The sequence below is a fragment of the Anomaloglossus baeobatrachus genome, chromosome 7 (genome assembly GCF_048569485.1).
Source record: "Anomaloglossus baeobatrachus isolate aAnoBae1 chromosome 7, aAnoBae1.hap1, whole genome shotgun sequence".
NCBI classification, from domain to species: domain Eukaryota; kingdom Metazoa; phylum Chordata; class Amphibia; order Anura; family Aromobatidae; genus Anomaloglossus; species Anomaloglossus baeobatrachus.
Window position 1 is genome coordinate 78,342,219 of NC_134359.1, and position 16,792 is coordinate 78,359,010.

The following is a 16,792-nucleotide window of genomic DNA, read 5'->3' on the forward strand; positions in this document are numbered from 1 at the left end:
GTACCATTCTTTATTCATGGCTGTGTTTTTAGGCAAGAATGTGAGTGAGCCGATTCCCTTGGCTGAGAAGCAACCACACACATGAATCGTTTCAGGATGCTTAACAGTTGGCATGAGACAAGACTGGTGGTAGCGCTCACCTCTTCTTCTCCTAATAAGCTGTTTTCCAGATGTCCCAAACAATCGAAAAGGGGATTCATCTGAGAAAATGACTTTACCCCAGTCCTCAGCAGTCCACTCCCTGTACCTTTTGCAGAATATCAGTCGGTCCCTGATGTTTTTTCTGGAGAGAAGTGGCTTCTTTGCTGCCCTCCTTGAAACCAGGCCTTGCTCAAAGAGTCTCCGCCTCACAGTGCGTGGAGAAGCAGTCACACCAGCCTGCTGACATTGCTAAGCTAGCTCGGCACTGCTGGTAGTCCGATCCCGCAGCTGAAACAGTTTTGGCAACAATGGAAGCTCTCTCCTTGAAGTTCTTGATGATGCGATAGATTGTTGACTGAGGTGCAATCTTTGTAGCTGCGATACTCTTCCCTGTTAGGCCATTTTTGTGCAGAGCAATGATGGCTGCACGTGTTTCTTTAGAGATAACCATGGTTAACTGAAGAGAAACAATGATACCAAGCACCAGCCTCCTTTTAAAGTGTCCAGTGGTGTCATTTTTTCTTAATCATGACTGATTGATTGCCAGCCCTGTCCTCATCAACACCCACACCTGTGTTAATGGAACAATCACTAAAACAATGTTAGCTGCTCCTTTTAAGGCAGGAATGCAATGATGTTGAAATGTGTTTTGGGAGTTAAAGTTCATTTTCTTAGCCAATATTGACTTTGCAAGTAATTGCTGTTAAGCTGATCACTCTTTATGACATTCCGGAGTATATGCAAATTGCCATTAGAAAAACTTAAGCAGTAGACTTTGTAAAAATTAATATTTGTAGCATTCTCAAAACTTTTGGCCATGACTGTATACTTAGTGTTCTCAAAAGTGTGTTGGTAGAACATTGCTCCCAAGCCCGAGAGATAGGTCTTGGACATTAACGCCTACCAATGGAGGGGCTGGAAAGATTAGCTTTGGAGCAGTGCCACTGTAAACCCACCAATGGAAAAACTGATTAGACTGTGATGGGAAAGTGGATAAGAGACCCTGAAGAGTCTACCATTCCACAAAGCCAGAAAGGATCCTGGGAAGTGAGAAGGCGGATGGCATACTATTAGACTCTACTTGGATAGGAGGAATGGAAGGACTGAGGAACCTACTCATCCAAAGAGGGAAGCACTCCTTGGAGCCTTTGACTGAGGGTGTGCCTTGGGATCGTCCCTTTTCTTGAAGAACTGGTCAGTGAAATTACTAAGATTAGCAATACACATGTAGCCGTCTGCATTGACAGAAGGAAACCTCTTCCTGGAGGGAGAGGCGGACTCATCCTTAACATTGAGTTTAGGCCAGATAAAGATAGTCTCGGTCTACAATGGGTCTATTACATGCTGTAAAGGAGCTGTGTAAGGAGACCTTGTCCCCTTTTAATAGAATGACTACAGGGAGCCAAGAGCATTTCATTCTCAAAAGCTGCAGAAATGGGCACTCATGGGCTTTACTTTGGGTCATCAAGATCTTCAGACTCTTTCTCCTTGTCTGGCTTGAGTCTGGAGTACATTCTCAAGCCAAACTACCCGTTCAGGGAGACGTAACTACTGAGTGGGGTCAGATAATTCTAAGTTGGGCTAAGGTTGAGGTACAGATACCAGTAGGCCTGTAAAACCACATTTAAGTCATTCTGCAGAGCGATTGCAAGCAAAAATATTTTGGGAATTCGAAGGGGGGGGGGGGGTCATCCTGGGCTGAGGACATGAGGGAGCACAGAGAAGGGACAGCTCAATAGGGCTTCTACCTTCACTAGTGACAACTGGATACACAGATGTAAAAGTTCAAGCCTGTGTTCTCTGATAATCCCCTGAGCCTCTTGGAAGGAAATGTTTTTGGGCAGACAAAAAGGCAGTCATGGGAAAATGCTACACTCCAAATTCTTCCTGCGTGGTGCCTTCTCCGGAGTGAAGCCAACATATTTTATTCTACCTAATGTCTCTTAATGGCAAGCTGTATACCAGTGACAATGCTAACAGCTAATTACATTTTTGCATTTTTTTTCTTAGTTTAATGCTATATTCTCATATTTCTCTGTGTCGCTCAGATCCTGGGGTGTGTGCTTTACATATGGCATATGGTTTGGACTGGAGGCCTTTGCTTGTATGGGATATAAGTACTCAGATGGGTGAGTGTTATCTAGAAGTCGTATATAAAGCAGACATATACAAACAGTGTCTGATATTTTGGTTGTTTACCGATGTGCAGTCATTGTAAATGTTCCGTCATGCTGTAAGGATGAAAATTATTAACTTCTTTTTATCTACTGTCGTTTTTTTGGTATTTTTAACTACAAAAACTACAATTCGGGAGTAAGAAGTTGACTCTGACTTTTCTTTATCGTTCCTTTATGGGAGACCCAGACCATGGGTGTATAGCTACTGCCCCCGGAGGACACACAAAGTTACTACACTCAAAACGTGTAGCTCCTCCCTCCCAGTATATACACCCCCTGCTAGCCAGTCCTAGCCAGTTTCATGCTTTGTGTCAGGAGGAATCACACACACACATGCATCCTTTTTTTTTGATTTTCATTTATTTTTTTTTTTTTTAAAGATTTGGAAGAAAAGCGGGTCCACTGGACCCCCGGCATGTCCCTTCACACTCCCCTGGCGGCAGTGCTGTTAAGGTTGATTCAGGGCAAGAGCCCTTCATGCCGCGCTCCTTCACCATCCCAGTTGGGGCTCTGGCTTGAAGTGGGAGCCAACACGGTTCTCACTGCTTTGCAGGAGACCGGCATCCATCCGCAGCCCTTGTGCAGGACCCTGCTGGAAGGAGCACTGGACCCCCACCCCACCAGGGACTGGACCCTGCGTCTCTAAGCTAAGTATAGAGACGTTATTCAGAGGTTCCTTCTGCAATGTGGGGCACTTTATTACGGGGACAGTGTTTGACTTGGATAATGCTGCTTTTACTATGTTTCCGGCCGGTTCCACTGTTTTTTCTGTGTACCGCGCCGATGATGCCTGATTTTCGGCCGCATGTTTAACTCTAGGCCCCGGCTTCAGCCGCGGCCTAGCTTTCGTCTCGTTCCCCTGCATGTCAGTCATGCAGGGGGACGCTGCAGCGCCGCCCAACCGCCGCTCTGCACAGGGGAGGACACTCCTTGTTGAGGAGATGTTTCCCTCCCCCTGTACATTTCTTAGCCCTCCGTTCCCGCTCCTGGGTTAACCCCCGCCCTCCCTCCTCACTCTAGCGCCATTTTCTCAGCGTTCTTAGTACGCTGATCGGCGCTGGCTTGGGGGGGCAAGGGAGTGAATATCTGACTGGGGGTCCAGGTTTGGAACCTGGGGGGGGCACTCACAATAGCGGCCTGACAAGTCACAACCTCTGGTTGTGCACTTTTTATATACTATCAGTGCATTGTGAAGGAGTTAATTCTTTATTATGATACCTCCTCCTCAGCAGCATGTCTCACTAGGAGCAAAGCTCCAAGGCTGTGCACTACATGTTCTGCATGTAGGCTCATATTGCCTGAACCGGCACAGACCCTTACTGTAATGGTTCTTAGGTGGTGGTGCCTCAGCCTGGAGTCTCCCCAGGCTGAACCCCTGTCTTGTGTTTTCTAGACGTTCTAGACAGAGCCCCCCACCTCTGCAGCATGTCTCACAGAGCGAGGCTGCAGGCTGTTTTTTATTATCCACTGCTGGTAGTCTCGTACGGCTGTACCGAGCTCATAACCGCTGTGGCCCCTCAGCTTGGAGGCTCATGCATGGTCCCTCCAGCTGCTCCGGCACCCCTGGGGGAATCTCTTTTTTCCAGGGATCGGCTGTCCCGGCATCCGCTGAGCATGCAACCCCCTTCTCAGGGCGTTTTCTGCCTGCTCAGCAAAGCTCACAGACCCCGTCCTCCTGACAGGGAGACGCAGGGTCCTCTGTCCTCCCCGTCCCGCAGCTCCGATACGAGCTGACTCACTGGACGAGGAGGATGTCTCTATCAGGGGCTCGGACGCTGCTGTACGTACTTTGATCCGTCCGTAGATGACGGGGATGCGAATGATTAGATTGCGTCCATTATACTTGTATTGGACCTCCATCCGCCTGTATCAGGGGAGTATTCTCCGCTGGCAATAAGGCATCAGTATACCTTTAACAAGACCAGGAGTGTGTTTCTTAACCACTCCAGTTTTCAGCCCGCTGCGTCCAAGCCCGCAGCCTGTCCTGCAGATCCCACAGCGGGGTTCTGCTGCCTGTCTCCCCCTCCCATCAGAGGTGGTCAAGGAGTGTACTCATTCGCCTAGCGTGGCCACTCCGGTGTCCAGACTTTCAGCCCGGATAGTTGTATCAGTGGCTGACGGCACCTCTATAAGGATCCCACGGTACATTAATATTGTACTGGACCTCAATCCGCCGGAGTTATCTTATCTAGGTGAACACAATGTGTGTTCCTTAACCACTCCAGTTTTCAGGCCCCTGTGACCAGCCCAGGGGCCGCTCTGACAGTCGCTTCCCATGAAGCGTGATTCTGAGGACTGGGTTTCCCCCGTCCACCAATGGGGGTCAAGAGGTGGGCTCATTCACCTCAGGTGGCTCAGCCCGGACCGTTATGTCAGTGGCTGATGGCTCCTCAGAGGAGATGCATTCCCTCACAGGGACTCTATGCCCAAGACGGTTGCCTGACCTCCAGACTTCAGTCTTTCCATCCTCTGCCAAGTCTGCCATGCTGGACACCGCACAGCGGTGGTTTTGGCTACTTTCCTCGCTTCCGCAGGTGTGGCTTCGGCAATGGAAGGCAGATGCCTCTATAGCGGTTCCTTACTGGGCTTCCCTTTGGTGGGACCAGTCTCTTCGGAACCAACTAGATGAAATTTAGGAAGCTCTCGGCGACGAGAGTTCTTCCTTGCCACAAACCTAAACCAGGGCGGGAATCAGTTGAGGTTTCGGTGGTTTCCGTTCCACCTTCTGATCGTCCTCTAGCTCGGCCTTAGTTCTTAGAACCAAATGGCTTGAAGCTGCGTCTTCAAAAGACCGCAGGAGATGCTACCACGGAGCAGCTTCCTCCGAGCTATCTGGCCACGCCAACCACCTCCTTGGTCGGTGGCAGGCTCTCTCCACTTGGCGACGTATGGTTCTACCACGTCTCCGTTCTGTGGGGGCGAGTTTATATCTCCCATGGCTACAGGATGGAATTCTGTCCACCCGCCAAACAGATTTTCTCTGTCAACTTCTCCCGGCTCCAAGGCCGCCGCCTTCTCACAGGCCGTGGCATTTCTTGCAGGCCAACGGAGTAATTGTTCCGGTTCCCGACTGGGAACGGTTCTGAGATTTTTGCTTCAATCTATTTCTAGTCCCCGAAGAGGGCGGTGCCTTCCGACCTGGATCTTTAGCTTTTCAAGCATGGTCAGGTGTGGCGTTTTCACATGGAGTCCCGGTCTTGTTCCGTGGGTTTTTCACCGGATCAGTCAAGAACCCAAGGAGATTCCCTAGTAGTCAGCGGCATCAGAGATGCTTTTCTACAGGGGTCAATCGCAGGTTCACACCAGCGTTGACTACGTTTTGCCATCAGAGTGGTCCAATTCGTGGCTCTTCCCTTGCGGTTAGCCACGGCCCTTCGAGTATTCTCATGGGGCTGCTGCGATAGGATCCTGCACCCCTAAGGATTGGCAGTGATCGTTTACCCGGGACGGCCTTCTTCTCAGGGTTTCATCCAGTGCAGACTATTAGCAGAGTACTTCGCTTACTCTCACCACTCTAATCTATTTGGGTGGCTTGTCATTCTGTCCAGGCCCACTCTGTCTTCGCATCAGAGGTTTTCAGGGACGCAATTCCAGACTCTGTCGGCGCTTGTGAGGCTGCTCTTAGTCGTTCAGTAGTCCCTCCGCTGGCGGTCGACGTCGTTCTATCAGACACCAAATAGGTGCTGGTCAGACGGTGGCGTCACTGGCAGCGATCCTTGCCCAGTTTCTCCTGCGTCCTCTGAGACTGGAGGGTTTCCGCTGTACACGCGACCTCCCTCCTTCTCGGAGTGGTGGCTTCGCCACTAACCAGGGGCTCGTTGCAGTGGTGGTATTGGCCACTCTGTCTCAGGAATGCTCCTTCCTGGCCCCGTCCCGGGTGATTCTCACCAGGGTGCTGGTCTTTCCGCCTTGGGAGCAGTATATCTCCACTGTGGAGCGCAGGGCGCTTGGACTTTGTCCGAATCAGCCCTCTGGTTCAATGTGCTGGAAATCAGAGCTGTATTTCTAGCTCTCTAAGCCTTCACCATCTGTTGGCGGCTAGGCACATTTGAGCCCAGTCGGACAACGTGACAGCGTTTTCCTACATCAACTTCCAGGGCGGGACACTCAGCCGCCTGGCAATCTTGGTGGCTTATCATTCTTCAGTGGACAAGGGACTCCTAGTCCACCATATCCGCAGCCCACATCCTAGATGTGAAAACTGCGAGGCAGACTTTTCAGCTGTCCAACCGTGGTCCACAATCCTCAGGTTTTGCGGTAGGCACACTGCTTCATGTCTGATCCCAGCTTCGTCTCTACCTCTTGCCCAGAGTCCTGCGCAAGATCAGTTAAGGGGGCCGTCGGGTCATTCTCATTCTCCAGTCTGACCCAGGCAGGCTTGGTACCCTGACCTGCTCCTTCTGTCCGTTGGGTTGCCATGGCATTTTCCGGACCGTTCAGACCTTTTCTCAAAAGGGTCCGTTTTTTCCGTCTGAATTCTGGATTCTCAGATTGACGGCGTAGCTCTTGAGTCCTGGATCTTGGCGACTTCTGGTATCCTTCCTGAAGTCATCTCCGCTATGACTCGAGCTTCAAAGTGTCCTTTGACCTTTTTAGCCTTGCCGACCCTCCTGTCTCTTTCACAGTCCGGTTTTCAGCTAGGATTTTCCCTCATTAAGGGACAGGTCTCGGCTCTGTCAGTGTTGTGCCAGCGGCGTATCGCCCGGCGGGCTCAGGTGCGTTCCTTCATACAGGGCGCATCTCACATCATTCCGCCTTACTGGCGGCCTTTGGAGCCCTGGGACCTTAATTCGGTCCTCACGGCTTCTGGAAACCCCCCTTTGAGTCTCTTAGGGAGGTTTCTTTGTTTAGTATTTCACAGAAAGTGGTCTTTCTAGTGGCCATAACTCTCCTCAAGAGAGTCTCTGTTTTGGCTGCACTCTCTTCGGAGTCCCCCCTTTTTTTGGTTTTTCATCAAGACAAGGTGGTTCTCCGTCCGACTCCGGACTTCTCCCTAAGGTGGTTGCTGCTTCCACCTTAACCGGGGCATTTTCCCTGCCTTCCTTTTGTCCGGCTCCTGTTCATCGCTTTGAACAGGCGTTGCATACTCTGGATCCGGTGCGGGCGCTCCGGATCTATGTGTCTCGCACCGCTGTTCTTAGGCGGTGCACCTCTCTTTTGTGCTGACCACTGGTCAGCGTAAGAGCCTCTCGGCATTTAAGCCGACCCTGGCTCGTTGGTTTAGGTCGGCCATTTCCGATACCTACCAGCGTACTCAAGTGCCTTTCCCGTCGGGGATCAAGGCACACTTGACCAGAGCTGTTGGTGCCTCTTAGGCTTTCAGGCCTAGGCTACGGCTCAGCAGGTCTGTCAGACTGCCACTTGGTTTAGTTTGCATACCTTTTCGTAGCACTACCAAGTGCATGCTCATGCTTCGGCATATGCGAGCTTGGGCAGACGCATCCTTCAGGCGGCTGTCGCCCATTTGTGAAGTTAGGTTCGCCTACTTCTCAGTGTTTCTGTTTCCCACCCATGGACTGCTTTGGAACGTCCCATGGTCTGGGTCTCCCATAAAGGAACGATAAAGAAAAAGAGAATTTTGTTTACTTACCGTAAATTCTTTTTCTTATAGTTCCGACATGGGAGACCCAGCACCCTCCCTGTTGCCTGTTGGCAGGTTTCTTGTTCCGTGTGTTATCACCGGCTGTTGTTGTAGACAGAGGTTCCGGTTACTCCGGGTTTAACTCTATCTCTACTTGTGGGTGGATGTCCTCCTTCAGCTTTTGCACTAAACTGGCTAGGACTGGCTAGCAGGGGGTGTATATACTGGGAGGGAGGAGCTACACGTTTTGAGTGTAGTAACTTTGTGTGTCCTCCGGGGGCAGTAGCTATACACCCATGGTCTGGGTCTCCCATGTCGGAACTATAAGAAAAAGAATTTACGGTAAGTAAACAAAATTCTCTTTTTTCTATAGTCCTGATGAAGATGGAGAAACTTTCTTCGGTTCTGTTAATTTTAACAGGGATTTCAGTTACAAACATTCACTGCCTAGAACTAAATAAATGAATTGTAAAGCGCTGCGGAATATGTTGGCGCTATAGAAATAAAAATTATTATTATTATTATTATTATTATTATTATTATTATTATTATTAAAAGCTTAGGGTACGGAATATAGCACTGGTGAAATAAATACGGTAGATTTCTACAGATTCACCTTTCTCTATTAGTTGCCCGGAGATCACCCGTGCCTGCAATTTTCTTCTGTCTCGCCAAATGGAAGATGGAGGCTGGGGCGAAGATTTTGAATCATGTGAAGAGAGAAGATACGTTCAGAGTGCCAGCTCCCAAATACACAACACCTGCTGGGCATTGCTGGGTTTGATGGCGGTCAGGTACGTTACAGCATATAAAATTAGGGATAATCTGATACTTTACACTTACAAATGTGCACAGTCCAATGGTTAAAAGCTAGACCAAAAAAATGTGCTACGAACATGGGCTTGGCGAATATCCTACTTTTAAAGGGAATTGGTCACTAGGTTTTATTACCCCATCTAAGAGCAGCATAATGTATGGATTGAGGGCCTGATTCCGTTGATGTATAACTTGCCGAGCTCCGTGCTTCCAATTTAATAAAATCACTGTTTTATTTTCTGCAGATCTAGCAGTTTTTTTAATGTTGAGCTCTGTATAGCCCCACCCACCTCACTGATTGGCTGCTCTCTGTTCATTGAGAGGCCTGGATACCTTTCTTGAAAAACATAAAATTACTGGTTATGTGCACTAGATTCTGTGATGGGGCGCTGATCCAGGGAACTAGTCTGATTGCCGTATGTGGAGTCAGGAAGACATTATTTACCCTCATGTGGTGCTTACTGTCTGCCCCATGGGATGTTTTACCTTAAGGTTCCTTTACACGCTGCAACATCGCTAACGATATATCGTTGGGGTCACGTCATTAGTGACGCACATCCGGCGCCGTTAGCGACATCGCAGCGTGTGACACCTAGAAGCGACGATCAACGATCGCAAAAACATCAAAAATCGTTGATAGTTGTCACGTCGCTCCTTTTCATAATATCGTTGGTGGTGCATGCTGCTGGTTGTTCGTCGTTCCTGCGGCTTCACACATCGCTGTGTGTGACACCGCAGGAACGACGAACATCTCCTTACCTGTGTTCACCGGCAATGAGGAAGGAAGGAGGTGGGCGGGATGTTCTGGCCGCTCATCTCCGCCCCTCCTCTGCTATTGGACGTCTGCCGTGTGATGTCGCTATGACGCCGAACGCACCTCCCCCTTGAAGGAGGGATTGTTCGGCGGTCACAGCAACGTCGCTGAAAAGGTATATGCGTGTGACGCTGCCGTAGCGATAATGTTCGCTACGGCAGCGATCACCCAATGTGGCACGAACGACGGGGGCGGGTGCTATCGCGCTCGACATCGCTAGCTATCGCTAGCGATGTCTCAGCGTGTAAAGCACCCTTTACACTGGATCAACATTTTAAGTTAGGGCGTGGGTTGAACTCAATGGACTTAAGTAGACTTAATGGACTTCAATCTTAGGCCTCCGTCACACTTTGTTTGCCTTTTTTTACACATACCGGAGACACGTACACACGTGGGCCTAGGTAATCCTAATGTTTTGGACACACGTAAGTATTTTGTAATGGAACGTGCGTCCGTTCCGTACTTACGTGTGTCCATGAGTTCCATACGCTGACATGTCAGTGTTTCTCCGGCAGCACGGGTGTTACACGGCCGGCACCCGTACCACACGGATGTAGTGTGGATGCGGGTCCGTGTGACACGCGCCGGAGAAACACACGTGTCGGGTTAAAAATTAAAAAAACACAAACTCACCTCCACCATCCCTGCAGTCTCTGCCGCGGCTGTCCCCTGCATCCGTCCCCCAGTGAATTTGAACAACGCTTCTTCTTCACTGGGGGCCGGAAGCAGCGTCAGCGGGGCGTGGCCTGTTCCAGACACTATCATTCAGCACCACAGACAGCGCCGGAGGAAAAAGGTAAGGCGGGGCTTTCCGTTCTCCGTGTGTTATTACGTATAACACACGGAGAACACGTACGTGCCATAAACACGGCACACGGGGAACAGGCCACCCCTGTAACACGTACGTGACAAAAACGTTACGTTTTGTCACGTAAGTGTGGCAGAGGTCTTAAACACTATGAAACTATGAATCAGGATCTGTGCCCCTACATTATGCTGCTCTCAGATAAGGTGGCAAAAACCTGGTGACAGATTATTTCTAAGGATCGTTTGTAATCCAAAACATGTCAGATGATGTACCATTTGTCTTTGTTCTAAGTATGTTTTTGGAAATATAATAATTTCTTTCAAGATTTTATGATGACCAGTGTAGGGGTTTTTTGTTTGTATTTTGCATTGGAGAGTATACAAGGTTAACAGTGCATGTTACTGGAAATATGGTGCCAATTTATGTGACCGCAATGTAGAGAATGGGAGTCATGTAGAGGACAGTCCGTTGTTTACTTTGTGAGATCATGATCCTAATGTAATTTCATTAAGTAGATTAAAGGGGTCTTCCCACATTTAAGATCCCATCCCAATATGTAGTGGGTATAATAATAATAGCAAATACTTCAAATTAGAAATGTAGTATAGTTCTCCTGATATAGCCATGTCTCTTACTTCATCTGCAGAGAATTGCAGCTCAGGTATCAATGGTTACGTCCATTCATATAGTTACAGTTAGTTGTTCCTGGTCATAACCATAGATACCTAAGCTGCAATGCCCTGCACATGAGGTAAGAGACATGGCTACATCAGGAGAACTATACTACATTTCTAATTGGCGGTATTTGCTAATATTATTATTACTTGTCCTACTACATATTGGGATAGGATCTTGGAGATGGGAATAACCCTTTAATGCCACATTCACACGTCTGTCCGTCACAGTCCAAGCGTGGTCTGTCCTCGAATCTCCTGACCCGAACTTGTCAGGCTGATATATGCCTATGAGTCAAGATCAGAAGACCTGTGGACAGTCCATGGATCAATGTCCACACACAGATGTGTGACTGTGGCATGGTTTTTATGTGCTGCAGTGGATGGTGGGATTGGAGATGTGTGGTGTAAGCGTTGTTGTTGAACTAGCAGGTCTTTTGCAGGTTTCCCAATGTTGCCATTTTGGAGAGAGGAGTAAAACTGCTACTGGAGAAGCAGCTGAAAAATGGAGACTGGCCTCAGGTACAGCAGAAAATAGCAACATTGGAAATGCATATCAAACATGCTAAAGCGGCTTTCTTTCTAAGGCTTTCTTTAAAGTTTTCAACGGAAATGCCCCAATGTGATATATTATCACCCACCCCAGGTTTTAGCTTACAAATACTGAGGTAAAACCGCACCAAATACACAACGTGTGCACATGGCCTTACATGTATTTGGAGTAAAGGCCGTGTCACACACAGAGATAAATCTGCGGCAGATCAGTGGTTGCAGTGAAATTGTGGACAATCAGTGCCAGGTTTCTGGCTGTGCACAAATGGATCAATATGTCCATGATTTCACTGCAACCACAGATCTGCCAAAGATTTATCTCTGTGTGTGACGGGGCCTTTACACATGTACAAAAGAACAACATTTCTATAATGCTCTGTAAGTATCATCCGATTTTGAGGACATTTTTTTTTCTCGATTACTTTAGTGTCTGTATTTGTGACTAAAAATTATTTTTGCAATTAGATTCCATTAAAGGAAACCCGTCAGGTGTAATATGCACCTAGTACCACGAGCAGTTCTGTGCGTATATTGCTAATCCCTGCCTAACCGTCCCTGTATACACTAGCATAGATAAAGAGATATTTAGATTAAGGGGCACTTTGCACACTGCGACATCGCAGGCCGATGCTGCGATGCCGAGTGCGATAGTCCCTGCCCCCGTCGCAGCAGCGATATGTGGTGATAGCTGGCGTAGCGAAAATTATCGCTACGCCAGCTTCACACACACACTCACCTGCCGTGCGACGTCCCTGTGGCCGGCGACCCGCCTCCTTGTTAAGGGGGCGGGTCGTGCGGCGTCACTGTGACGTCACACGGCAGGCGGCCAATCGGAGCGGAGGGGCGGAGATGAGCAGGATGTAAACATCCTGCCCACCTCCTTCCTTCCGCATATCCTACGGAAGCCGCGGTGACGCCGGTAGGAGATGTTCCTCGCTCCTGCAGCTTCACACACAGCGATGTGTGCTGCCGCAGGAGCGAGGAACAACATCGGACCGTCGCGTCAGCGTAATCATGGATTACACCGACGCTGCACCGATGATACGATTACGACGCTTTTGCGCTCGTTAATCGTATCATCTAGGCTTTACACACTGCGATGTCGCATGCGATGCCGGATGTGCGTCACTTTCAATTTGACCCCACCGACATCGCACCTGCGATCTCGCAGTGTGCAAAGTGCCCCTAAGTCTTTCTAAAGATCCTTTATGATATGCTAATGAGACCAACGACTAATCACAGCTGCATTACTTCCCCCGACTAGCTGCTCTCTTAGCATGTTAGCACGCCCACAGGGGCGTGCTAACATGCTATTCAATGCCCATCGGCATGGACGCGTGTACATGTGTCCATTGTCACCGTTGTCAGACGCCGGGTTTAGGCTCAGTGCGCATGTTCATAAATTCCGCTACTTCTGGTCATGCACACTATGAAGCCGGGTGTATGCGTCCTTGTTTCAGAGAGGTCTAGTGTGCATTACCGGAAGTGCTGGGACTTCTGATCATGCGCAGTGACCCTAAATCCAGCGTTTGAGGCGGTGACAGTTACGCGCTTCACCGCTGATGATGATGCTGGGCAATGGTCACTGAATAGCATGTTAGCACACCCACAGGGGCATGCTAAAAGGGCAGACTAGTCAGGGGAAATAATGCCCTCATGACTAGTCCCAGGCCTCAGCATATCATAAAGGATCTTTAGAAATACTTTTTCTAAAGCTCTCTTTATCTGTTCTATTAGATACATGAACAGTTAGGCAGGGATTAGGAATATGTACCCAGAACTGCTCATGGTTCTGGGCGCATATTACATCTGACAGGTTCCCTTTAAACATTTTGCATCATTTGACTTTTCCAGGCTATTTGTTTTATTTCACATTCAGCTTTGAAGTGCTCTGTGCAATAAACTAGCAGAGACAAAATAGGATAAGGGCTAATCCAGATGTCTGTGAAATTTGGTCCAATAACGAACTGTGATGCACAAACTGACTGGGGGTCTCCCAATATTGGCCTATGAGGCTATCAAGCTCAGGTCCGGAAAACCATAGTTTGTGTATAGCAGTCTGTGATGAGACCGATTTTCATGGATATCTGCATAAGCCCTAAGAAAGACCTTAGAAGGAGCTCGCTGACCGATTACTCACTCTGCAGCCTGCAATAGACTGTGCAACACAGAAGCTATAGAAAGGTAATGGGGCAACATTTGTAATGAAACCCAATTGCAAACATTTTTTTAGACACAAATGCATGCATTTAGGTAAAATATAAGAAAAATTACCCCTAAAGGGTGCTTTACACTCTGCGACATCGCTAGCGATAGCACCCTCCCCCGTCGTACGTGCTACATTTGGTGATCACTGCCGTAGCGAACATTATCGCTACGGCATCGTCACACGCACATACCTTTTCAGCGACGTCGCTGTGACCGCCGAACAATCCCTCCTTCAAGGGGGAGGTGCGTTCGGCGTCATAGCGACGTCATTGCGGCGTCACTAAGCGGCCGGCCAATAGAAGCGAAGGGGCGGAGATGAGCGGGACGTAACATCCCACCCACCTCCTTCCTTCCGCATAGCCGGTGGAGGCAGGTAAGGAGATGTTCGTCGCTCCTGCGGTGTCACATGTAGCGATGTGTGCTGCCGCAGGAACGACGAACAACATCGCTACGTACAAGACGATTTTTGGTGTTTGGACGACCTCTCCAAAACCAACGATTTTTGTCTCTTTTGCGATCGTTTAAGGTCTCTCGTACATGTTACACGCTGCGATGTCTCTAACGACGCCGGATGTGTGTCACAAACACCGTGACCCTGACGATATATCGTTAGCGATATCGCAGCGTGTAAAGCACCCTTTAGTGTAGACAACCCCCTGTAACAATTCATGATATCAATACACACATACTTTGTTATATATGTTCTGTACATTCAACCAGTTATGTACCCACAAAGTAGTGCTAAAAAATACAGTTTGTTGTGTAGAAAACAAAGCTTCATGGAGACATGTAGGTAAAAAAAAAAAAAAAAAAAGGTACGGCTGCTAAAAATCGGAGAGACAAAGACAAATAAAGTTGGGCAGATTTTAAAGGGAATCTGTCAGCAGGTTTTTAGCACCTAAATTGAGAGCAGCATAATCTAGAAACAGAGATCCTAATGTTTTCTGTAGTTTAGCTATAATCCCTGTTTTATCAGCAGGAGATTAACACTAAAAGGACTAGTAAATCTCCTACCAAGTAATCCTCTAAAATTAGGAGTTCGGTATAATCCTGTCCCCACCAGATTTCTGCCTATGCAGTATACACAGAAATCTGCCAATCAATGGTGTGGGCGGGATTATATAGAGCTCAGCTTTCAGAGAACTGGTAGATCTTCAACAGAGAAAACAGTGATTTTATTAAAACTGCAGCAATCAGTATAAGTGATACATCGCTGGAATCAGGATCTCTGCCCCTATATCATGCAGTTTTCAGATGGGGTAGCAAAAAGCTGCTGACAGATTCCCGTTAAGGCCCTTTCTGTTTTGGTCATTAAGGGGTTCAACATGCTCTAATTCAACCCATTACTTTAGAACTCCGCTGTGCCAGCAGAAACCTGTAATAATATATCTTTGCTTTGCAGGAGAATATATCAGGTGTGTTTAACAAGAGCTGTGCGATCAGCTACACTTCATATCGAAATATATTCCCAATATGGACCTTTGGTCGTTTCACCCATCTTCACGCAGAGAACCCCTTGGCCGGAGTTCACACGAGCCGGCATGGCTGAACGATGGCAGATAACACACCCGGGCCAGCCGCAGTATGAAGACATGACCTGCCTACTGCCCGCTGCGTATTGTTAGATCAATTAACTGATTAACTTTCGTTTTTATCTTTCTAGAATTCTCTTTTCTCAGTTCTGAGCTCATTGATGTGTGCTGTATCTAATTTACAATAATTTTCATTATTTCATTTTTAGGCATTTCAGTAATTTATATTAAATTCAGGCATCTGATGTGTTTTATACAAACAAAGAAGAGAACGGAGAAATGTAGATGATAAAATGTAACACGTGACTGTATCTATCAAGAAATAAACACTTTACAATACGGCTCGTCTTATGTTATATACTGGATACATAAATTGGATCTTACAAGGTGACTCCAGCTTAAGGCCATGTGCGCACTAGAAAGTGACTTTTTCTTAGGCCTCTGTCACACATTTGTGCCTCCGGTACGTGTTTGGCATTTTTCTCACATACCGGAGACACGTACACACGTAGAACTATGTATTCCTAATGGTTTGGACACATGTAAGTATTTTGGAACGGAACGTGTGTCCGTTCCGTACTTACGTGTGTCCTTGTGTTTCTCACACCGACATGTCCGTTTTTCTCCGGTATCACGGGTGTCACACGGCCCGCACCCGTACCACACGGATGTAGTGTGGATGCGGTCCCGTGTGACACGCGCCGGAGAAAAAATAAAAAAAACACATACTCCCCTCCATAAGCCCTGCAGAATCTTCCGCTGCAAACGGTTGCTGGCGACCGCCGCTCATTATGAGCGTGTTAAGGAGAGGTGGGCGTGATGTCACAGGCGCTAATCTCCGCCCCTCCGCTCGGCCGGAAGCAGCATCAGCGGGGAGTGGGCGGGGCTGGAGCCGAAGATCAGTACCCTGGACAGCAGCATCTACCATGTGAGTATGTAAATTACCGGTTCTCCTTGTGTTATCGCGGATAGCACACGTAGAACACACGTGGGCCGCACGTACCAGAGACACGTTCTTACCAAATGCAGCACGCAGGGAAAATGCGTGTCTCGCGGCACGTGCGTGATTTTCACGTATGTGTGACAGAGGCCTTAAGGAAAATCCAGACCCTCTGAAAGAATCCCGCACCTGCGGTAAAAAAACGCACCAAAACCGCAACGAAATCTGCATGCTGTTTTACCTGGGTTTGCTGCAGATTTGCCGCGGATTTTCCGCAAGTTGGTCTCATAGGATTTTTACAATTATCTATGGCAAAAACCGCAGGTATCTGCGGAAAAGAAGTGACATGCTCATTAATTCCGCAGCAGAAAATCCACGGGTAAATCTGCAAGTATAAAAAAAAAAAAATGCAGTGTGCGCACAGCATTTTTTAAAACCCATAGGTTTTGCTTGGGAATGACTGCAGCAATGTTAGACATATTTTCTGCAGCAAATCCGTGGTAAATCCGCTGCGTGCGCACATGGCCTTAAGGGGCTGTTTACTACTTG

The 16,792-nt window shown here is 48.1% G+C and overlaps 1 protein-coding gene across 1 annotated transcript in view; it reads left to right on the top strand.

Moving 5' to 3' along the window:
- The window catches only part of LOC142245103 (lanosterol synthase-like), a 106,985-nt gene extending 91,396 nt beyond the window's left edge, over positions 1-15,589 (top strand). The window contains exons 19-22 of the mRNA XM_075317433.1: positions 2,190-2,270; positions 8,529-8,693; positions 11,455-11,533; positions 15,174-15,589. Of these exons, the coding sequence (XP_075173548.1) occupies positions 2,190-2,270; positions 8,529-8,693; positions 11,455-11,533; positions 15,174-15,320 (472 nt within the window). The 3' untranslated portion in view covers positions 15,321-15,589. The remainder of the gene's footprint in view (positions 1-2,189; positions 2,271-8,528; positions 8,694-11,454; positions 11,534-15,173) is intronic.
- The last annotated feature ends 1,203 nt before the right edge of the window (positions 15,590-16,792 follow it).